At 42.5% G+C, this 24,740-nt stretch overlaps 1 protein-coding gene across 1 annotated transcript in view; it reads right to left on the reverse strand.

The window, feature by feature from the left end:
• Nucleotides 1-24,740, reverse strand: part of FLVCR1 (FLVCR choline and heme transporter 1) — a 63,830-nt gene that overhangs the window by 31,195 nt on the left and 7,895 nt on the right. Inside the window, exon 2 of the mRNA XM_082251366.1 lies at nucleotides 15,908-16,049. Coding sequence (XP_082107492.1) covers nucleotides 15,908-16,049 — 142 coding nt within the window. The remainder of the gene's footprint in view (nucleotides 1-15,907; nucleotides 16,050-24,740) is intronic.

A 24,740-nucleotide genomic window follows, 5' to 3' on the forward strand; every position in this document is an offset into this window, starting at 1 on the left:
AAATGCCCCAGCGCCATTGGAGGTCAATGATTCCTTGGGCTTGCCAGTGTGTGAGAGTAAAATAAATTACATATAATGCCTATGGTAAGTAGGAAGAAGAATAGTATCCTATGATTGGTGTCAGTGGGAAGAATAGTTCCCCGTCATTGGTGTCAGTGGGAGGAATAATTGATCCATTGTTGATGTCCGTGGAAGAAATAGAGCCCCATCGTTGGAATCAGTGAGAGGAATAGTGCCCCATCATTGGTGTCTGTGGGGGAAATATTGTCCCACCATTGGGGTAAGTGGAATAGTGCACCATCTTTGATATCAATGGAAGAATTCGTGTTCTATTACTGGCGGAGGTGGGAGGAATAATTTCCCCATCTTTGGGGTCAGTGGGAAAAATTTTTCTGCACTGGTGGTTTCAGTGGACGGATTGAGGCCTCATCATTGGTGTCAGTGGGAGGAACAGTGCCATGAGGGTTGGATAAAAGCAAACAAAGGGTCACATCCGGCCTGCAGACCACAGTTTGGAGACCACTGGTCTAGAACAATACATACAGTTAATATGAAAGTATGTGTTCATGCAGTAAATCAGGGAAAAAAAAAAAAATTGTTTGGTCTAATTTTTCAACTGGACAAGTACTGGTTTGTCATATTTAGTCTTGCTCCGGGCAAAATTAAAAGGTACGGTAAAGGGCAGCACTTACAGTGGGAACTGCACGAGGAACAAAAAGGTAGTACAGCTGTCCTTCCTTGCATGGCAGGTGCAAGGGCCCCCATTTTAAACTGATGGGGCCTGGGCCCAGGACAGGAGGGCTGGCTATCGCTTTATCAGTGGCCCTGGCCTTGTCCCCAGACATGTTTCACCCCTAAGTGACCTACTTCTAACCCCTGTGAGCAAGCCCTTAGGGGTGAAACATCTGGGAGTTTTGGTATGTTGGGTGGAGACAGAACATATGCATCTACTTTGGCTTTCATGGAATAAATGAAGAATTTATGATGAACTGCAACTCTCAATTTTTTTTTTTTTTTTTTTACATGACTGATGCTTGTACTATTCTGTTATAAGACTTTGGAAACAAAACCGTTCTGTGCGGAAATGACAAGATTCCAATGATGAAACCTACTCCTTTAAAGCCTTTGGGTTTGTTGTGGAAATTAATAGGGCTTGGAGCATAGAAACCCGCTTCAGTGCGTTCAAGATTATTACGCACCAAGCTCCATTAATAGCTTGTACTGAAAAGTACAAATGCACCGCTCTTTTGCATAACGGTTTACCAAGCGCTCAGCGACAAAGAAAGGAACAGACGCGCTGGGTCATTTTGATGCCATCTGCCAGGTCTCTCTCCGGATATGTATGTGTGTGCATGTGTGTAAGAGCAAGTGTTTGTGTGTGAGTTTCTGTGTGTCTTCATGGATGAAATGACTGTGTGAGCTGCTGTGTGAGCTTGTGTGAGCTTGAGTCTGTGTGTGTGTGTGAGCTTCCTGTGTCTTCTGTCCCCTGTGCGTCTCTCAGGGCAGGGCTTGGTTTATTTACAGCAAGTGAACAAAAAGGGAGTTACAGGGAGTGGCTTCAAGACCACCAATCACAGATACGTATACATTCAAAAAGCACAATAGAAACTGTGGAGTACATGCCCATAAATGGACATGAGTGAACAAAGGGCTTAAAGAGGTTGTAAACTCGTTTGTTTTTTTTTTTTTTTTTTTTTTACACCCTGCAAGAGAAAGACATAATGAGCTAGTATGCATCGCATACTAGCTCATTATGCAATACTTACCTTAGAACGAGCCCCCGCCGTGCCGCTCACTCACCTCTATGATGGGCGACATGTCCAGTCGCCCGTCTTCCGGGATCGCGGCATCCGGCCATCTGATTGGCCGGAGCCGCGGTGACGTCGCGCACGCGAGCGGGAGCCGACAGTCACGGCATGGGACTCTGAAGGAACGGCACGATCGGCCGTTCCTTCAGAGCACATGCGCCAGTGACGTCACTGGCGGCATGTAAGGTAAATATCTCCTAAACGGTACATATTTAGGAGATATTTACAGTACCTATAGGTAAGCCTTATCATAGGCTTACCTATAGGTACAAGTTGTAGAGGAGGGTTTACTTCCTCTTTAACTGCCACAAGAAGCACATGCCTTTTCATTGTTCATTCATGTCAATCCATAAACATGAGTCCATTACCTGTTAGTGAGTCCAATCATACATGATTCATATATAAAATCAAATATGACAGTGACCATTCTAACTGTTCCAGTTGATGAGGCATTATCTACATAATACAATAGTAGCAGTGTTTCAATCACACGGATCCGAATGTGACTAAAAGATGCCCTCAATTAATCTTGGTAAAATAAGAATTTCCATATCACAAACATAACTCAGCAGTACAGGGCCCGAACTGCAGACATAGATCTGTGCGATGGACTCTCGTTGCTACTAGTATTGTGCCATCTCATCCAGTGGAAGATTTTCACCAACAAGTCTTTCCTGCAATGACAGTTAAAGCGATAATCACTGTAAATAGGGATTATCAGTAAAATTTGACACTGGGAGACATTATGACTATTTAAACTAAAGAAAATGTCCACAACCAAAATTTCCACAACAGGTTTCTTTCCTAATCATGCACATTATTAACATTTAAATGTAGTGAAATGTATTTGTGGCTGGTTTTAACATATAATCAGTGAATCTGACCAGTCATATACAAACTGGTGAACAGTTCTACAGCGGCTTCATACAAATACAAAAATTAGAGGAAGTCAAGAGGCTGCTGGAATTTTCCATCCTTTAACAAACAAACACAGACATTAAAGGATCCATGTGGAAATTTCCACTGTTCCAGGATAAATGTCTTCTGTGCATGAAAACTATAAATGATATAACATTGTCATTGCTCCCTCACTGCTGGTCTTTGGTGCACCAATTATTAGGGAGAGATGGATGAAAACCACAGAATTTTACAAGTGCGTGCTGTACTAAATTCCAAATGTCAAGGTTACTGATTAGGAGATAAAAGCAAGCCTCTGATTGGCTAGCATGGATCACAATACTTTTCCTTTCCTCAAGTTTGGAAGACATCTGCTTCCTGATAAGGATTTATAACAGAACTATTTATGAAGGCTTGTAGATGAACTACCAACTATTCCCTATCCATATCACCACTAATTGCACTTCTTTTAACTTGGGAAGTTGCAATATCAAAATGCGGAGTACAAAATAGTGAGAATAAAGAGACAGGCAAAAGCAGTAAAAGTGGTGAAAAAAGCTTATTCTCACCCATCAACTAAAGTTCTAATTCCAGCTTCCTTCCTAGGGACTAAAATGGCGATCATTCCAATTTTTTATGTCACACGGTATTTGCACAGCGGTTTTGCAAACGCAATTTTTTGGGAAAAAATACATTTTAATTAATTAAAAAAAAAAAAAAAAATACAAAATAAAATATTAACCCCAATTTTTTGTAGAATGTGAAAGAGGATGTTACATTGAGTAAATAGATACTGAACATGTCACGCTTTAAAATTGCACATGCTCATGGAATGGTGACAAACTATGTTACTTTAAAGCGTCGCCTATGGAGATTTTTAACGCATTTACAGGTTACTAGTTTAGAGTTACAGAGGAGGTCTAGCGCTAGAATTATTGCATTCGCTCAAACATTCGAGGCAATACCTTACATGTGTGGTGGGAACACCGTTTACATATGCATGCGTAACATACATATGCATTCGCTTCTGAGTGTGCGCACGTAGGAATGGGGGCGCTTGAAAAAATTAAAAAAATAAATAAAATGTATTATTAATTTTACTTTTCATACTGTTGATTTTTTTTAAAATCACTTTTATTCCCATTACAAGGAATGTAAACATCCCTTGTAATAGAAATAAGGATGGGGTCAAAAACCCCACATCTCCTCTTTACCTTTAAAAGCAAAATATATTTAAAAAAAAAAAAAAAAAATTATAATATATATCATATATACTATCTATCCATATTATATATATATATATATATATATATATATATATATATATATATATATATATATATATATATATATACACATACACACACATATACATACATACATACACACACACACACACACACACACAGTGCCTTGCGAAAGTATTCGGCCCCTTTGAACTTTGCGACCTTTTGCCACATTTCAGGCTTCAAACATAAAGATATAAAACTGTAATTTTTTGTGAAGAATCAACAACAAGTGGGACACAATCATGAAGTGGAACGAAATTTATTGGATATTTCAAACTTTGTTAGCAAATAAAAAAACTGAAAAATTGGGCGTGCAAAGTTATTCAGCCCCTTTACTTTTAGTGCAGCAAACTCTCTCCAGAAGTTCAGTGAGGATCTCTGAATGATCCAATGTTGACCTAAATGACTAATGATGATAAATAGAATCCACCTGTGTGTTATCAAGTCTCCGTATAAATGCACCTGCACTGTGAGTCCCCGTTCACACTGGGGCGACCTGGTCGCCTCACAGGTCGCCGTAGGTCGCCTTCCATAGGGAAGCTGCGGACCCGACTTAGAAAAAGGGTCCGGAGCTTCTTTGGGGCGACCGTCATAGACTTCAATGTTATGAAGTCCGTGCCAGCTGCTCTGAGGTCGCGGGGCGAGCAGCGCGCCACGACCTCGGAGGTTGCCCCGGGAAGTAGTGTTGCTGCTATGTGAACGGGGCCTGATAGTCTCAGAGGTCCGTTTAAAGCGCAGAGAGTATAATGAAGAACAAGGAACACACCAGGCAGGTCCGAGATACTGTTGTGGAGAAGTTTAAAGCTGGATTCGGATACAAAAAGACTTCCCAAGCTTTAAACATCCCAAGGAGCACTGTGCAAGCGATAATATTGAAATGGGAGTATCAGACCACTGCAAATCTACGAAGACCTGGCCGTCCCTCTAAACTTTCAGCTCATACAAGGAGAAGACTGATCAGAGATGCAGCCAAGAGGACCATGATCACTCTGGATGAACTGCAGAGATCTACAGCTGAGGTGGGAGACTCTGTCCATAGGACAACAATCAGTCGTATACTGCACAAATCTGGACTTTATGGAAGCGTGGCAAGAAGAAAGCCATTTCTTAAAAATATCCATAAAAAGTGTTGTTTAAAGTTTGCCACAAGCCACCTGGGAGACACACCAAACATGTGGAAGAAGGTGCTCTAGTCAGATGAAACCAAAATCAAACTTTTTGGCAACAATGCAAAACGTTATGTTTGGCGTAAAAGCAACACAGCTCATCACCCTGAACACACCATCCCCACTGTCAAACATGGTGGTGGCAGCATCATGGTTTGGGCCTGCTTTTCTTCAGCAGGGACAGGGAAGATGGTTAAAATTGATGGGAAGATGGATGTAGCCAAATACAGGACCATTCTGGAAGAAAACCTGATGGAGTCTGCAAAAGACCTGAGACTGGGACGGAGATTTGTCTTCCAACAAGACAATGATCCAAAACATAAAGCAAAATCTACAATGGAATGGTTCACAAATAAACATATCCAGGTGTTAGAATGGCCAAGTCAAATTCCAGACCTGAATCCAATCGAGAATCTGTGGAAAGAACTGAAAACTGCTGTTCAAACGCTCTCCATCCAACCTCACTGAGCTCGAGCTGTTTTGCAAGGAGGAATGGGCACAAATTTCAGTCTCTCAATGTGCAAAACTGATAGAGACATACCCCAAGCGACTTACAGCTATAATCGCAGCAAAAGGTGGCGCTACAAAGTATTAACTTAAGGGGGCTGAATAATTTTGCACGCCCAATTTTTCAGTTTTTTATTTGTTAAAGTTTGAAATATCCAATAAATTTCGTTCCACTTCATGATTGTGTCCCACTTGTTGATTCTTCACAAAAAATTACAGTTTTATATCTTTATGTTTGAAGCCTGAAATGTGGCAAAAAGTTGCAAAGTTCAAGGGGGCAGAAAACTTTCGCAAAGCACTGTATACGTATTGTGGTCGGCAAATGGTTAAAACAGCACTCCGTTTACTATAAGGCTTGTATTTGAGCTGTCACCAGGCAGCACTCATCACGGGCAAAATGCAAAGAGCCAATCAGAGGGACTCTGTGCCCTGTGATCTCGTAACAGCCAATCATGGTGATCATAAATGTAAACACTATTACTTTTTACACTTGAGAGCCCTCCCCTTCCTTCATTGTGAGAGGAAGGGAAGTGCTCTTAAATGTAAAACCATAATAGTGTTAACATTTGTGATTGCTGCGATTGGCTGCTACAGCAATAGCATGGCACAGAGCAAGTACAGAGGTGAATTGGAAGGAAGATCAAAGGCAGTGGCAGAATCAAGGTGGTGATTTTAATGAATATGGATTGTAAGATTGTTTTCAACCCTTTCACCCTCCTGTGAGTGTGAACTGTACATCTTATCTCCATCCTGTCTCTGACCTGTATATTAATTCCTTCACCTCATTTGTTCTGCACACTAAACCGCTCATCCCCATCCTACCCCTGTACATTAACCCCTTTGCCACCTCCTCACTCTTTGTAGGAAGTGTACATTAACCTCCTCCCACTACCTATCCTGCCATACTTCTATAAAAAAGAAGATCTGTATTCCTACCATTTTTTTTTATACCGCTCTGGTACTGTCACATGAACCGCAGCTCTGCCTTCCCAATGGCTGGGATATGGGTGACATCATGGCTCTGGGAATTCCCTGACATTGAGGAGCACTCCCTCCTCTCCCCTGCAGCTGCCTCTGACACAGGGGATTGAGTGACTGGACCAGAGCAAACTAAAAAATATACAGACTTCCACTTTGTAATGGGTCACTAGATACAGGGCAATATTAAAGTCCTATATTTTAACTACCTCAAATCAGTATGTTTTTTCAACTTCTAAACATTGTGGCAAAAAAGGAGATCACCTTGGGGTGTCTACTTTCCAAAAGAAGTGATTTTGGGGGGTTCATACTGTCCTGGCATTGATATTTGTTATGATTTGTACCGAAGTATAGAAAACATTTTCTCTTGTATAGTAAAAAAAATAATAAATTAGCACCAAATGAAAGCTTGGATTTAAAAAAATTAAATAAAACTAATTTGGGTACAGGTGTTGCATGACTGAGTACGTCAGTCAAACTATCACAGCACTGAAAACTGTGAGTCTCCATTCACACTAGTACGACTTGTCAGGCGACTTGGTAAGCCTGACAAGTCACGCAGCATTGCGGTTGACTGCTACAGGAACCGTTCTAATAGGAGCGACACAAGTCGCTCCGACTTAGAAAAAGGGTCCTGTACTACTTCGGGCCGACCTCGGAGCGACTTGCATAGACATTCATTATATGAAGTCCATGCAAGTCGTGCCGCTTAAGTGTGAACCGGCACTAAAACGGCCTAGTAATGCAGGAAAGTAGTACTACTGGTTAAAGCTGCTATTGGCAGATTAGGTTCTACTGGATTTTCCTATTATACAGAATTTATAAAGCACCAAAAGTTTGCGCAGCACTTTACAATCTAAAAAAGGGAGATATTGAGTTAAAATACAATATAATACAAAAGGGTTAGGAGGGCCCTGCTTACAATCTAATAGGGTGGGGCAAGTTGTACAAAAAGGTTATACCTGTGGGGGGACAAGCTGATAGAATAGGCAAAGCGATACAAAAGCTTAAGGTAGAGCGCCATGCACCTTCAGAAAAAAATAAATAAATAAAAGTTAGCAGCTACAAATATTGTAGCTGCTGACTTTTAATTAAAAAAGTACACTTACCTGTCCAGGGAATCCAGCAGTGTCCTCACCCCAGCCGATTCTTCAGTCAGCTTCGGCTGCAGATGCTGGCATCTCTAGTAAGGGAAACAGGAAGTGAAGGCGAACTTCCGGCTCAGATGTCCGCAGCAATCTTAACAGGAAGTGAAGCCTTGCGGCGCCACAGCCGGTTTCATGCTGCACATGCGTGAGTCGGGCTGCGCCTCTAGTGAATGGTCCCATATTCTTCCAGGGCCTGTGATGTGTCCCAAAAGACTGCGGGGGGGGCGAACTTCCGGCTCAGATGGCCGCAACAATCTTAACAGGAAGTGGAAGTTGGTGGGTACATGTCAAAACCAGGTACCCACTCCCCCCCAGCCCCCCCGCCCCCCCAAAAAAAGTGCCAAATGTGGCAGTGGAGAGGGGACAGGGGGCAAACAAGTGGAGCTTACCTTACCCTTTTGGGTGGAGCTCCACTTTAAAACTTTTTTAAAATCTTAAATGCATTCCTTGCATTCAGTTAAAACAAAAACATTTTATATTTCTCTGTCCTCCCCCCTTCCCGTGTGAAGTGGAAGAGAGGGGAGAAGAAATCCAGTGCTGTGCATGGCTGAATTTCTTCCTCTTCACACAGGACCATTGGCTCCTGCTGCTGTCACTCAAATGCACAGAGGAGGAGGTGTGGTGGAAGGGGCTAAACCCCATTGTGTGTGTCTATGGAGCGCGGTTTCATAGACACAGCTCGGCTTGCTATGGGGACACAAAGAAGAGAAGAAACCAAGATCACCAGCAGGGGACCTGAGAAGAGGAGGACTGGGGCCGTTCTGTGCAATACTATTGCACAGAGCACATGAGAATTAGTATATATTATTTTCATTAGAAAAAAAAAAAAAAAAAAAAAAAATGAACCTTTAGTAACACTTTTAAACTAAAGTAGTTGGAGGTATGTTATATGTTCGGCTTCCCTAAAGATTTTCAGGGATCGTTTAAAAGGTAATCATTACCTAGATCATGTATTTATACAGTGCAGGCAGATTATGCAGCATGCAGATTACATGGAACTGCTCACACCCATAACACAATAGGGACAAATTTGCTTAAAATCTCCCAATATGTTTTTTGACCGCGGGAAGAAACCCAAAACACAGGAGGACCATGGAAACCCCATGTACACATAGCTCAAAACAGCTATACAAATAGCCAGGACTGTCCGAGTCAATAATCCCCTCTGAATAAATGCTGTACTGTTGTTTCTAAAGTTTAGTAAATACGCCCTATAAAGCTTGGTTTTATTTATCTTGTACAAATGGGGACAATGCATTAAGTTACACATTGCCATAGAATCACAGTATAGGCAGCTTTTATCCAAGAAAAGGCACCCTGTCATCTGACCTCTGACACTATTCTGGGATCATGCAGGGCATTCACCTGCAATATACAACAGCTACAACAGCTTGCGTCATGCAGAGCCGTGTTTACATTGGGCTTGTTACAAGTATAGCTGGCTGGCCTCAGATAACTGAGCACATTGCTTAACAGTGTCAACGTGAAACAGCAAAATTCTACAACTCCTGAGCTCCAGGCTGAACGGATACAATAATCCGCAGATCTATTGCAGACAAGTATATAGAGGAGTGCCTAATCCTCAATTACATGTCTGGAGACAGCAGGATAACAATTCATAAAATGCACCAATTAGAATGCTTACATGAGCAAAAACCAGATGTTCCTATCTAAATACAGGTTATGAAGAATGTACCGTGCTACTCAAATGATTTATGAACTGTGCAGCCAAAACACATCTGCAAAAGAGCTGCACTACATTTGGTCTTAAATACTTCTCCAGTGCCATGGCAGCTCAACGTGAGTTGTCTTCCCTCAACCTGTGACTAAGCATTGTTTGCAATTCAACTGGTCATACAGCTTCATCACATTATCAACCAGGAAAAGGCTTGGCTCTCCTGCTATCCTTTATGTTAGCTACTCTGTCAAGCAATAATATTCCAAGTACCGCAAGACAGGCACAGACAAGGTCTGCAAGGACTTTTTTTTTTTCCAGTACCAGGCTCTGTATATTAGCAAAGCTGCCAACTACTTCTTACTGGATGTGTGTAGCAAGAACAACTTCACTTTAGTGAACTTGTCCACTTATCCTCCAGAAGATTCTCTCCCACAAATGGAGCTTTCCTTTGGTGGTATTTGATCACCTCTGCGGAAAAAAAAAAAAAAAAAAAAAAAATTCCACACACACACTATATATGCCCAGGCTGAACTTGGCATTGTTGGTATACATTGGTTAACGTGACAAGAACTCTGATTTATTTCCCTACCGCTTAGGTCATTTATATTTATTAATTTATTTTTTGGGACTAGTAATGGCGGTGATAAGCGATTTTTAACGGGACTGCGACATTGCGGTGGAAATATCGGACACCTGACATTACTAAAGTAATCAGTGATAAAATATGCACTGTTACTGTACGCACAATCCCTAGGGGGTGTTTTCTAACTAGGGGGTGGACTTGCTGGATGAACACAGAGACCTGTGTTCCTAAATAGGAGGAACACAGGATCCCTGTGTTCATCACTGACAGAACAGCGCTCTGCCGTGTTTGCTGGCAGACCGCCATTCTGTCTCCTCTGGGAGCGATCGCGGGTCCCCGGACCTGCTAAATGGCTCCCCCATTAGTTGCCTCATGAAGCGACGTACTATGCATTAAGTTAAAAAACCTTATGTGCGCAGCAGTCCCCCTAATACTTACCTGAACCACCTATCGATCTAGCGATGTCCACGACTGTCTCAGCTGTCCGGGACTCCCCTGCTCATTGGCTAAGAAATAGCACCGGTGTCATTGGCTCCAGCTGCTGTCAAAGTCAGTTAGCCATTGAGGAGAGAGAGGGGACAGGGCTGAACTGGTTTGGGTGCCTCCATAGTAAGCTGCATGCTGTGGGGACACTCAAAGGGAGGAAGGGAAGGGAGGAGGGAAGGGAGGAGGGAAGGGAGGAGGGAAGGGAGGAGGGAAGGAAGGGAAGGAAGGAAGGAGGGAAGGAAGGAGGGAAGGAAGGAGGGAAGGAAGGAGGGAAGGAGGGAGGGAAGGAGGGAGGGAAGGAGGGAAGGGAGGAGGGAAGGGAGGAGGGAAGGGAGGAGGGAAGGGAGGAGGGAAGGGAGGAGGGAAGGGAGGAGGGAAGGGAGGAGGGAAGGGAGGAGGGAAGGGAGGAGGGAAGGGAGGAGGGAAGGGAGGAGGGAAGGGAGGAGGGAAGGGAGGAGGGAAGGGAGGAGGGAAGGGAGGAGGGAAGGGAGGAGGGAAGGGAGGAGGGAAGGGCCGGGAGCACCTGCAAGGGACTCGAGAAAAGGAGGATCCAGGCTGCGCTGTGCAAAATCAACTGCACAGAGGAGGTAAGTATAACATGTTTGCTTTTTTTATTGAAAAAAATAATGAGAATTTAGAATCACTTTAACACTAAATACAAACCACAAAGGAAACCCTTAATTTTAACCGGATTCCTTAAAGTGGAAGAAAAGCTTAGCTCTTCCTAAAAAAAGGTCCCTTCCCCTACCTATCTTGCATATAAGAAAAAGGTGTACTTACCCATTTTGAATCCACTCCAGTCTGGTCTCCTGGTCCTGCACCTCTGGCTCCCCTGTGTCAGTGAACGGCTGCTGCAGGGGAGAGGAGGGATTGCCAACAGCAACTGTTTTAGCCTAGGAGTGACATCATGGCTCCCAAAATTCACAGCCATTGTCAAGCACACCAGAATACAGGGAGCCGGGGTTGCAGGATCACATGACCAAACCAAATTACAAAAAGGGTAAGAACACAGATTTTTTATTTTTTTTTCCCCAGATAGGATAAACAGGATAGGAGGGCAGAGGGAACATTTTTAGGAATAGCTAGTGTTAGACTTTTCTTCTGCTTTAACACAATTTGCCACCTATAAAACACAAAAATAAAAAGTCGCAAATCGCTGACCCAAAGATTAACCTCACCCGTTAGCTGTTATTTCATTTTAGGAATTAAATAACAGCTAATTCTGCATACACCTGTCATACTGTGCGGGTCCCCTCAAACAATTCCTTACCCTGCTTACCACAAATGTGTACAGTAATAACCCAACGGGGGTAATGTGTACAGTAATAACCCAACAGGGGTAATGTGTACAGTAATAACCCAACGGGGGTAATGTGTACAGTAATAACCCAACGGGGGTAAAAGCTAAAAGTAAAATCTAAGTGCCTGCTTGAAAAGCCTCGTCATTCTGAATTGGAGAAAAAGCACGCACATACACATAACCAGATTAGTTCTGTTTGATGTTGGGAACTTTTAGGTCTTCCTAAGGAAGAGAACACTTCATTTTATTTTTTTGTAAACTTTCGAGGAGCTTATTGACATTCATATAAATAATTCCAATGGCACTTTAAGTTCAAGAGCAAAGACATTTCACAATCAGTGAAATGTCCCAAAATACTTGATGTTTTATGGTGAAATTTAATCACTTGCGCAAGACCCCAGAGAGTGAGATCTCATCCAGATTAAGGAGTTGAAGTGGATCACAGTTATAAGGCCGGATCTCACAAAGGACTGATTGGAGAAGTCAGGGGCAGAGATGCTAAAAGGTCACCTTTTGTAAAAAGTATTAAATGCAGCACCATTAAATCATATGATCTACTCTAAGGCAGCACAATGGCTAAGTGGTTAGCACTTCCACCTTGCAGCACTGGGGGTCGTTGGTTTGAATCTCAACCATAGCAATACCTGCCTGGAGTTTGCATGATCTCCCTGTGCCTGTGTGGGATTCCTCCGGGTACTCCGGTTTCCTCAAAGACATGCTGGCTGGTAATTGGATCTTGTCTAAATTGGTCCTAGTATGTGTATGCATGAATGTGAGTTAGGGACCTTCGAATATGTACATCTCTGTGTAATTTGACAGTGCTATACAAGTCTCTGTAATAAATAAATAAATAAATAAATAAATAAATAAATAAATAATGAAGAATGGGCATTTTATTTTATTTTTTGCAATAAAGCTTGCAGAGCATTGCACCCCCGATCAATGCATCCAGGGTGCAATACACAGGTTTCGTCAATGGTTTCCCCCAGCCTCAGGTCCATATGGAGGTGCAGACCTATTCTTGGCCATGGGAAGTGCAGTCGGACTGCAGAGTGGTGCGACATCTTGGAGAGGGATTACTAGCCAACTCTGCATAGTCCTTCTGCTGCAGTGGCGATAAATAGGACATGCAAATTTCCACTGGAAAGACTTAAATGCATTCTACGCACAGAAAGAATTTTTTTAATTTTTTTTTAATAAACAGTGAGGACTCACATCAAACGTGTGAGGCACCTTCAGACCCCATTCACACTGGGGCGACGCTACTTGCCGGGGCAACCTCACTCGGAGCGGCCGGCACGGACTTCATATCATTGAAGTCAATGCAGGTCGCTCCAAAGAAGCTCCGGACCCTTTTTCTAAGTCGGAGCGACTTATGTCGCTCCTATTAGAACGGGTCCACAGCTTCTCTATGGCAGGCGACCTACAACCACCTGTCAGGCGACCAGGTCGCCTGACAGGTCGCCGCAGTGTGAACGGGGTCTTAACCAACTGGGTTGAATGAAAAAATAAAAAATAAATAAAGCAGGCATGATAAGAAGGCCCATTCCAGTATGAGACTACAGCCCATATTTACAATTTTTTTTTTCCCCTTTTAAATCTGGTCATTTCAGGTAGACCATCATTATCGAGTAAAGTCCAATCTCTACACACAGCATTTTAAAGTTTGGAAGAGATCCCCAACAGAAATCATTATTCCCCTCCTGCTCAAAGTGATCTTATAGATCAGGGATCCTCAAACTACGGCCCTCCAGCTGTTGTGGAACTACACGTCCCATGAGGCATTGTAAAACTCCGACATTCACAGACATGACTAGGAATGATGGGAATTGTAGTTCCTGAACAACTGGAGGGCCATAGTTTGAAGACCCCTGTTACAGATCATAACCTACCAACCCCTATAGAAGTAAAGAATAATGTTACCGGCCCAAACCCCATCTAATTATCCCCACTGTTTTATATTGAAGCTGTATGACATACTAATGCTGGCACATTTCCTACCTAAGGTGGTCATTGTTGCATCAAAACTCGGCCTGTTGTGTGGATGGAGGAATCTTTTTTTTTAATTTTTTTTTTTTTTTATTTATTCAGCCCACTGGCTGGACAAGAAAAAAAAAAAATCTATGGCCAACTTTAAATTTAATGGCAATACTTTAAAAAATAAAACCAGAAAATGATGCTCTGTAATTACTAATTGTGCATATATTTTTTCTACAGAATGGAATAGAAAAATGGTTTAGAATGGAGTATAGCAAAATTAAAGCCTTTCGCTTTCTTAAGCAACCTGCTTTGTAGCCTGCAGTGATATGAAAATTTATGAGTGGTTAGTCATCTCATAAAAGGATTAGACTCACATATTCTCAGGTAATATCTTGGTTTACTCTATTACCCAACAAGCAGAAAAGGAAACAATGTACACATTTTGGAGAAGAAAAAAAGGAAGAGGAGAGGGCGGTATATACGTAATTGTATATACCGGTACCTGTGGTATGAGTGTGGGTGAGAAGCTTTGAGCAAACACACAAACAGAAAGGCTTGATAAATTTGGGCAGGTCTTGGAATATGAATTCTAACATCCCACAAATGTTGATACCTGCTGGAACAAGATGTCAGGACATTTTGCCGGTCAGCCAAAGGCCAATTACCTCGTATACACAGCCTGTCTGATGCCTTAAGCTGCTACACACCACTAGGTTTTTTCCCTTCAACCTGCTGGGTGAATGAAAAAAAAAAACTGACAGCTCAGGTCGGAGCCACTGTACTAACAATCCGATGTTAGTACAACGATCTCACCTGCTCTTCTATTGTGTTCTGACAGGGGGAAAGAACACTCTGGTCAGTGCTCTTAGCCATTTGCTGCTAGTTTTCCAGCATGCCCAACGGCCAGCTTCTATTGGACCGGCTGTCAAACATGGGCTGACTGTCAGATGTTTTTTTATTGAACCGGCCAATGATGCCCGACATTCGCCCGTGTATACTAGGGCAGGGCTTTAGTGGTGAACAGCTAAGGACCAGCTCCTACCCTTATATGCACATATTGTTCCCCCAATATGAACATAGGTCTCCTCAAAGTTATCTTGTTTACTCTCAGGACAAAAACATTATTGTTGGTTAATGGACTTCTAGCCAGACCTGACTCAGTAGAACATGGCAAGGCAATGTATGCTACAAAGGGAGGTTACAATCCAACATCCCTACCACAATCTTTACACCACTAAGGCAAATCTAGATTGACATCAATTAAAAAAAGAAAAAAAAAACATTTTTGTTAAAAAAAATAAATATCAGCACAAGGCCCTTTATTTAGCTTCAGGAGGTTGTGTCCCCTGTGCTGCTGTTTCCTCCTTAAATTAAATCTTCCTCCTCTAAAAGCCCCACCAGTCCTCTTAATCTGCCCTTGTGTGGGGCTTAATGGAGCTAAAGGGCTGTCACTGCCTTTCATCAAGAGATCCTGAATATGCCTATCCTTTCCATCTAGCTGCTCCATTCATATAAGCCATAGTACAGCTTCTATCAATGAAACAGGATCTCTTAATGGAGGGGGCCGAGCTATCAATTATCTACTCATCCTCCATTCATACATCGCTTTCTATTCATAGAAGCTGTAATAATCCCACCATACCAAAAGATTTCAATGACAATGATAGTGGGGGGCATCAGAGGAGAAAGATTCCATCTAAAAGGACAAGAAAGCAGCACAACATCCGACTGCAGGGATGTAATATCCCTTGTGCTGATTTTTTATTTTATTTTTATTTATTTTTTGAACATGGGCTGTAACTTTTTTTTTTAACTGAATATATTTGATGCACCCTTAATTGCATATACAGTATGTGTTCCTTTTGTTGGAGAGTACGGTGTGTGATTAGTTGTTATGCTGCTACACTTCGGCTTTAAAACCCACCTCTTATTAGAAGAGATACCCACTGGCAGCATTTGCATTGCAGAGAAGAGAGTCATCTAAATGTGACATATTAACTTCACAAAACGTTGCTCCAAAAGGACAATTTTTAACGAGTCATCTCAATAATCGTCACACACTAGTGGGATCACATCGTCCTACTTACCTGCAACAGTCAAAACGAACAGAAGAGTAGACACCGCCGCTGTGCCATAAAACATGATGCTGATATTGTGTCCTGTCAACTCCATATCATCTGATCTTGGGACCAGCACTGGAGGGAGGAGGAAGCCAATCGCTGTGCCAAACTGTAGAAAAAGTAAAAATATTAAAAAAATGGAACATAGGTGGATTTTACTAGTGTGTCTTTCAAATGTAAGTTGCTGTACCAGGCAGAATTTTGGAATTATACCCAGTAAAAATGACTTTGCATGAATTTGAGATACAATAACTCACGGGTATTTATCTCCAAGGAAGTCAATTCACTAAAAATCAGTGCTTAACAAAATGTGTTAAATATTTAAAGGTTTTGCCACTTTTTTTTTTTGCATTTATTTTTTTGTATGCCAACATTGCAACAGAGGAAGACGTTCTGTAAATGAATGCACAAAGAAACATTTTGAAACTGAAAACATTGTAGTATGCTTATAGTTATAGAATGTTACATTATATTTTCACTCCCAGTAGAACATTTTGCACATTGATACATTGTGTACTTTTTACTGTTATTCTGTATCTTTCTAAACTTTGACTGCTCACACCAGGTGATAACAAATGTGTGTTTTTTTATTGAATTGACTTTAATGATTTATCTCACCTTTTTGCGGTATATTAATTTATCTTACTTTGATGAATTGACACTTTTTTTTATCTAATGTAATATTTCCAAAAACATAAAAAGTACAATTATTGCATGCAATATCTGTTAGTGATTTGGCCCCTTTGCTTTGAAAAGAATATATTAAAAAAAAAAAAAGACAAAAAATTACATAAAAAGCAGAATTTTATCCACAACAACTTGATAAAAAAAAATAGTGTCCTTTAGCAAGGAACATTCACTCCACATTAATATTTATGCTACCAAAATTAGTATGTGCTGTAAATTGCCTCCAGCATTGCTCCTGTTTTTTCTTGCTGGAGGCCGCCATTTTTTTGTAGCCCAGAGCCCCTGAACAGCAGTACATCTTTACGCTGATCCGCCTCTTATGGCTCTGATTTTCAGCACAATGCCAAAAAATGGAGAGCAACTGAGCATGTGCAGAGCAAGGTGATCCATGTATTACTTGGTTTTAACCACTTGTCTACTGGGCACTTTTCAGCTTTCTGCGTGGTCATGCTACACTTACCCAAACCAAATTTTATATCAATTTTTTCACACAAATAGCTTTCTTTCTTTCAGTGGTATTTAATGGCCACTGAGGTTTTTTTTTTATTTTTTGCTAAACAAAAAAAAGGCAGACAGATAAAAAAAGATTTTGGAAAAAACAACCAAACTTTTTCAAAATTTGCTATAAAATTTTGCAAGCAGGTCATTTTTCACCTTCACTGATGAGGCTGCACTAATAGGCACAAAAGCTGCACAATTAATCGTTAAAAAATCGTGATCTCGTTTCACCCCTCCCCTCGTGGTCTTAAAACCGCATGTCCTCGAATCTTACAGAGCCGTTATTTGCTGGAGGCTCTTCTTTTTTTGACAGCTGTGAGTGAGCAGAGGTTTATCAACATTGTTAAGGCTGCTAGATACATTGTAAAACATTGTTTATAACTATCATTTCCTTCTTTTTAGAGCAAAGGAATGAACTTCTGTCTCTGACAAGTGTCAGAAAAAGGCTTGGTCTTTAGGAGGTTAATAACTGCACTCACTTGGGCAGTTTAACCTCTTAAAGACCAAGCCTTTTTCTGACACTTGTTGCTTACAAGTTAAAATCAGTATTTTTTTTTTTTTTTTGCTAGAAAATTACTTAGAACCCCCAAACATATATATTACAGAATAAAATGGCGAACGTTGCAATCTTTTATGTCACACTGTATTTGTGCAGAAGACTTTCAAATGCAGTTTTTGGGGACAAATTACACTTTAATTAATTAAAAAATAAACAAAACAGTAAAGTTAGCCCAATTTTTTTGTATAAATGCAAAAGATGGTTACGCCAAGAATCATGATCTTTATTCTAAGCAAAAAAAAAATAGCGATTCTTATTTTATCCAGAATCATGCAGCTCTAATGGGCACAGATGAGGCAGCACAAAATGGTAGGTGGCACTGATTAGGAGGAACCGATTGGCAGGACTTGTGAGCATGAATTGGCACTGCACAGGTAATCAGTGCCCTGATAGTCAGTGTACATGTCCCTTTTAAACAAGTTGGTTATCACCTCTCTTCTCCTCATGCCTTCAGCATTAGGAAAGGAGTGCCGATAACCAGCTTCTGTTTACATCATGATCAGCTGTGAATGGACACAGCTGATCACATGGTAAAGAGCAACTAATTGGCTCTTTACCTCAATCTGTGATCAGCAGTGTCTGGAGGACACTGCAGCCATAGAGCATGCCACAGCGGGCGCACAGTGGGCACGATCCCAGGAGGACGTCATATGACTGGCAGGCCGCTCTGCAGCCATCATAAATAGTTAAACAGTATAGGCAATTATTCTGATTGTTTTACCTAAAAAAGGAGTCAGCCTGAAGTGATCTACCAGGACTTAAATTGTATGACTAAAGTTCCACTTTAATATGTTTGCAGTTTGTCTACCTAGTAAGTAGGCAAGATGTTTAAACTGGAATTTCACTCCACTTTCTATTCAACCAGTAGCCAACCCTCTTCTTTTGAAAGGCCATCCTGGAAAACTAGCAGTTGATCTGAGCTTGCAGCGCTGATTTTTGTACTCTGACGGGGAGTCCCTGCTGTCAGAATGAACATGAGAAAGCACGAACTTCTACACTCCAAGTACAACAAGTTGAAAGCAAATCTGGATGGCAGAGGAAAACATTGCCATGGTGAAAAAATTAAACTAGCCAACTGCAGCAGCACTGGGATACTAGCGAGAGAGACGTATGCAAGATGATGGACATGGTCAGAGATCTGAAGACGCAGAAAAAGACTCTTCTGCTCAAGAAAAACTATTTAGTGGCTGACAAGTGGCTGGAGGTAGTTCTGAAATCCAATAGCCAACTGCAGACGTGGGACACTACAGCGTGCAAAATGATGGACATGGTCAGAGATATGAAGAACCAGAAAAAGACTTCTCCAGAAAAACGAAAGCAGAAGTGCCCTGCTCTGTTGTTGGGCTCCCGCCTTCACCAAGATGGCTGCGGACCTGAAGTGCATCACCTGAAGTGACACAGGGCTCCGGAAATGATAATGGCTGCCGCCATCTTGCTCCTCCAGCAGCATGGATCAGCTGTTCTGTGATGAGGCTATCGGCCGGAGGGGCTGCTCGTGGTCAGCTGGAGCCCTTAAAATGCTGGTGACTGAACAGCTGGCTTGACTCCAGGTGCAGTGGTCTTTTGGCGCAATGCCATTGACATTTAGTGCAGCTGGGGGGGGGGGGGGGGTTGGATGGTTGCAAACCTCAGGTGGAAGCCAGCTTGCCCTTAGTTGCTGCCCCTGACCTGCACAACCTAAAGCCACTGAGCTGGATTGGAGGCTGGCCAGGAGTCCCCTGCAATTAGCACAGAGACTGGAGAAAAAAGTAAACATCTGCAGCTCCTGTGGATCCAGAGAAAACACACACTAATGCAGATCGTTGGCCGAACAATCGGCCGTCTTTTGTCCCTGGGCTGTCGTGTCTGTTGAAAAGTGCAAAAGACTGCACAAGAATTTTGTCCGCCGACTACAGCCGACTGCAGAAGTGATGTCATGTGCTGGTTTACTTTCCCTGTGTTTTTTCTTTTCTGAGCATGCCCAGTCTTGCTAATCTGCTGTCTGTCGGCCGAATTCTGTATTGACTGGTGAACAATCGGCTGCTCTGGTGTCGGCATACAAAAATTTTGATGCCTGCACGACAGATTCTTTTCGGCCGAAAGTGCGCTGTCGGCTGTCGGAAGCATCATACTAACAAGCCGAAAATCGGCCGATCGGTCGTCGGCCGAATCTTTTCGGCCGACAATCTGCACGTGTGTACGGGGCATTAGGCACACAGGTGTGACTGACATTTTTACAATGGTGGACTATTGCGTTTCCTGTTTCAGGTGGGAGGAGCCTCTCAGATGCTTCCCTGGAAGACGATTAGAGAAAAAGGAAATTTTGCAGAAATTGTACATAAAAATTTAATAATATATGGCCAGCTTCTGCTCAGATTGTCCAGTCGATCCAAGCGAAGTGGGAGCAGGTACCTGTCATAACCTGGTACCCCCCCCCCCTTAAAAAAGTAAAATTCAAAGAGGTGCGGGGGGGGGGGGCCTTAAAACGGATCTTCCCCTTTTAAGTATAGTTTTGCTTTAAAGGAAGGAGTACTGATTTTATATTTACTAAAGACAAAAACCTTTGAGGTTATCATTTATCCCGGGTTCACACTGATGTGATTTCTGATGAGTTCCAGAATGCATGGCAATTGAAATAACATTACTTTATATGGAGGCTATTCACATATATGCAGCGATGTTGAAAACGTCCTGTTTAAGTTTAGGGTGGTGCAGTTTTTACCTCCATAGACTTGAATGGTAACCTCATGCAAAACGCTTATCTGTCCTGAGAGAGCAGAAATCGCAGCTGTATGTAAATAGCATGAAAATCACTTTAGAATGGCCTCTGAATCGCATCAACCTGCACTGATAAAAAAAAATCACACTGCAAAACTGAGTCAACTCTGCACTGAATCAGTGTGAACCTAGCCTAAGATCTCAGTCACTTCTCTATCCATACGATTGCTCAATTCATGACAACAAGAAAAAGAACAATTGCCCATCTAGGTAATAATCAATGCTATTTCAAAGTACAAGTGACATCCACAAAAGGCCTCAGATGGATGAAATATAATTACTGTCCAACGCTGACGATTCTGTGACATGAATAATAAGAGAGCAATAGAATAAAGCTAGCCGTAGATTACATTTTTTCGGTCATACATGCATAAAAATGTGGTTGTTCCCATTGTAGTGCCTTGAATTTCGATCCATCTTTGACCAGCTTTGAGGAGGAAGTAAACTTGTTTTTTATCCAAATGCCTGACAGGCATGGTATTTTTGACAGAAGAGACCCTATTGGTCTCTTCTGCCATAAATGCATCCTTCTGCCTGTCAGCTGTCATGTTCACTGAGCCACGCACACACAGCTCAGCACACATTTCCGGCCCTCAATCCATGCCGCAGTGACGTGACTCCCGTGTGAGGGGAGGAGAGCTGTTAACAGGCAAAGACTTGTGGTGTTTACATCTGTGACTGGACACAGCGATCACTTGGTAAAGGGCAGCTGTGATTGGCCCTATACCCTAATCTATGATGCGCTGTGTCCAAAGGCAAAACAGCAGTCACAGAGTTCCCAATGTGTGCCCCTGGGGCAGGAGGCAAGCACAAAAGAGGACGTCCAGAGACACCCTCCCAGAACCAGAGTTTAAATGTGGGTTAATTTCCCACATCTGTGGGGGGTTTTTTTAATTGCAATTAGTATCTGGTGTCTGCTAGATACTGAGCCATGGGGAGCAGAAAAGAACTGTCAAAAGACCCGCATAACAAGGTAATGGCATTTTTAATAGATGGAAAAGGATATAAAAAGTTATCCAAACCCTTGAAACTGCCAGTCAGTACTGTTAAACAGTGGAAGATTCAGGGATCTCTTGAACTCAAACCAAGAAAGACTGTAGCCACAACTGCCAGAATTGTTTTGAGACAAAGAAAAACCCACAGCCTCAAGAGAAATACAGGCTGCTCTGGAAAAAGACGGTGTGATTGTTTCAAGGAGCACAATACGAAAGAACTAACAAAAAGGAGCTGCATAGTTGAATTTCCAGAAAGAAGCCTTTACTGTCCCAATGCCACAAAAAAAAAAAAAAAGGCCCGGGTACAATATGCCCAAAAACTCGACACGCCTCACAGCTTCTGGCACACTGTAAGCCAAGGACATTTACAAAAACCGGGGCACTCAGAATCTGGTGTAGCTTTGCATGGTAATCAATCAGGTTCTAATTTCAGTTTGTTCAGATAGGGCTCTTTCACACGGGCGGTTCGATCAGATCCGCCTGTCAGTTTTTTAGGCGGATCTGATCGGATCCTCCATGCAGCTCTATGGGGCAGCGGGTGTCAGCGGAGGTCACCTCCGCTGACACCCGCTGCCATCCGCATCCGATCCTGTGCTGAAATCTGGACGGATGGAAACCCTATTTTTCCATCCGTTCAGTAATCGGAGCGGAGCGGATCTGATGAGAGAGGACAAGCGGTCCGCTCTCCTCCGATCCCCCATAGAGGGCAGCGGGGGCTGAGACACCTCCCTCTCCGCTCTGCAAGCGGAGACGGAGCTGTCATCCGCCCGGCTCAGCAGGGATCGCGGATCGATCCCCGCTGAGCAACACGGATCTGCCTACGGAGGCGGACCGTGTGAAAGAGCCCTTAAGCTTTGAAAATACAACCTGGAAGCTGATTGATTTCTAAGCAGAGCTGCACAAGATTTTGCACTCTTCAGTTTTAGTAAATTTCCCCCAAAATGTTTAGGGAGGTTACCGTTTTGGTACATTAATTTATTTAAAAAGAGATTTCACTTCCCTGCCTGGATGACTAGTAGAAAAGGAATCAATGGAAAATCTCCCAAAGGGGATACAGAAATCTATAAAACACTGAAAGAGGTTCTAATTCCTCCATCCTATCCAAAACTTAAAGGATTTAAATAAATGCTTTCTTGGTGTAAAAGTGGTATTAAAGCTTCATTTTTTTTTTTTTTTGAACAAACTTGTTATATTTACCTGCTCTGTGCAGTGGTTTTGCACAGAGCAGCTCCAATCTTTTTCTTGTCGGGTTCCCCACTGGTGCTCTCGGCTCCTACCCCTCGAGCAGTGTCCCCAGAGAAAGCCGATTGCCCTGGTGGCACCGCTGCATGCTTCCTCCCAAGCTGCTGCTCCTCTCATCATTGTCTTACTGACTGATTGACCGCAGTGGGAGCCAATGGGCTCCTGCTGCTGTCTCAGCCAATGATGAGGGAGAGTCCTGGAACAGGTGAGGCTATAGTGAACATCATTGGATCGGAGGGGGCTCAATAAGGATTGGGGGCTGGGGAGGGCCGTTGCATACAGAAGATTTTTTTACCTTCATGAATAGAATACATGAAGGTATAAAAACCTTGAGGCTGGGTTCACACTGGACAGCAAAGCGGCTCGCAGAAGGAGGTCCGGTGCATCCCGTTCACAGTTTCGGGTCTGAATTCGGTCCAAATTTTTGGGTTGAATTCCGACCTGAAAACCGACCAGAAGACGCACACAAAATTTCCTGCAAACAGCTCTGCAGTCGTCCCAGAGCTGTGTGACACGGCTCCATTGAGAGCCGGTCACAGCCTCCTGACATGCAAACTGGATGCTTGAAAACCCACATCCAATGCGCACCAGTGTGAACCCGGCCTCAGCCTTTAGAATCACTTTAAGCAGAAGGAGATGTAAATCCATTCCCTAAATTCTCATATGTATTGTTAACGTAATTTCAGAAGTCATTTTCAATCTTTTTAAATCTGCAGCTTTTAATTAAAATAACACCCAGTGCTCCTGCCCTAACGAGCAATTAGGCACTTCCTGGGGTGACAACTGATTCTAGATTGTGCTCCTGTGTAGTCACCCCAATTCATGTACCCATGATGGAGAACACAAGCAGTGTCCCACCACTGTCACTATCAGGAAGGTGGTTCACAGCAATGCTGAAACAGATACATGGTGACAGAAAGTGTCTGTAAGAGGCTGAAGGGGATCAGCACTGACATAAAAAAGTAATTTATGAAAACAGAATAATGGCAGCAGTGTGGAATACACAGCTCAATAGCAAAAATAAATGCCATCCAGTAAGGGTCTATGGTATATACAGTGCCTTGCGAAAGTATTCAGCCCCCTTGAACTTTGTGACCTTTTGCCACATTTCAGGCTTCAAACATAAAGATATAAAACTGTAATTTTTTGTGAAGAATCAACAAGTAGGACACAATCATGAAGTGGAACGAAATTTATTGGATATTTCAAACTTTGTTAACAAATAAAAAACTGAAAAATTGGGCATGCAAAATTATTCAGCCCCTTTACTTTCAGTGCAGCAAACTCTCTCCAGAAGTTCAGTGAGGATCTCTGAATGATCCAATGTTGACCTAAATGACTAATGATGATAAATAGAATCCACCTGTGTGTAATCAAGTCTCCGTATAAATGCACCTGCACTGTGAGAGTCTCAGAGGTCCGTTTAAAGCGCAGAGAGCATCATGAAGAACAAGGAACACACCAGGCAGGTCCGAGATACTGTTGTGGAGAAGTTTAAAGCCGGATTTGGATACAAAAAGATTTCTCAAGCTTTAAACATCCCAAGGAGCACTGTGCAAGCGATAATATTGAAATGGAAGGAGAATCAGACCACTGCAAATCTACGAAGACCTGGCCGTCCCTCTAAACTTTCAGCTCATACAAGAAGACTGATCAGAGATGCAGCCAAGAGGCCCATGATCACTCTGGATGAACTGCAGAGATCTACAGCTGAGGTGGGAGACTCTGTCCATAGGACAACAATCAGTCGTATACTGCACAAATCTGGCCTTTATGGAAGAGTGGCAAGAAGAAAGCCATTTCTTAAAGATAAAGATCCATAAAAAGTGTCATAAAAAGTTTGCCACAAGCCCCCTGGGAGACACACCAAACATGTGGAAGAAGGTGCTCTGGTCAGATGAAACCAAAATCAAACTTTTTGGCAACAATGCAAAACGTTATGTTTGGCGTAAAAGCAACACAGCTTATCACCCTGAACACACCATCCCCACTGTCAAACATGGTGGTGGCAGCATCATGGTTTGGGCCTGCTTTTCTTCAGCAGGGACAGGGAAGGTGGTTA

The sequence above is a fragment of the Pelophylax lessonae genome (genome assembly GCF_965119305.1).
Source record: "Pelophylax lessonae genome assembly, chromosome: 3".
NCBI classification, from domain to species: Eukaryota; Metazoa; Chordata; class Amphibia; order Anura; family Ranidae; genus Pelophylax; species Pelophylax lessonae.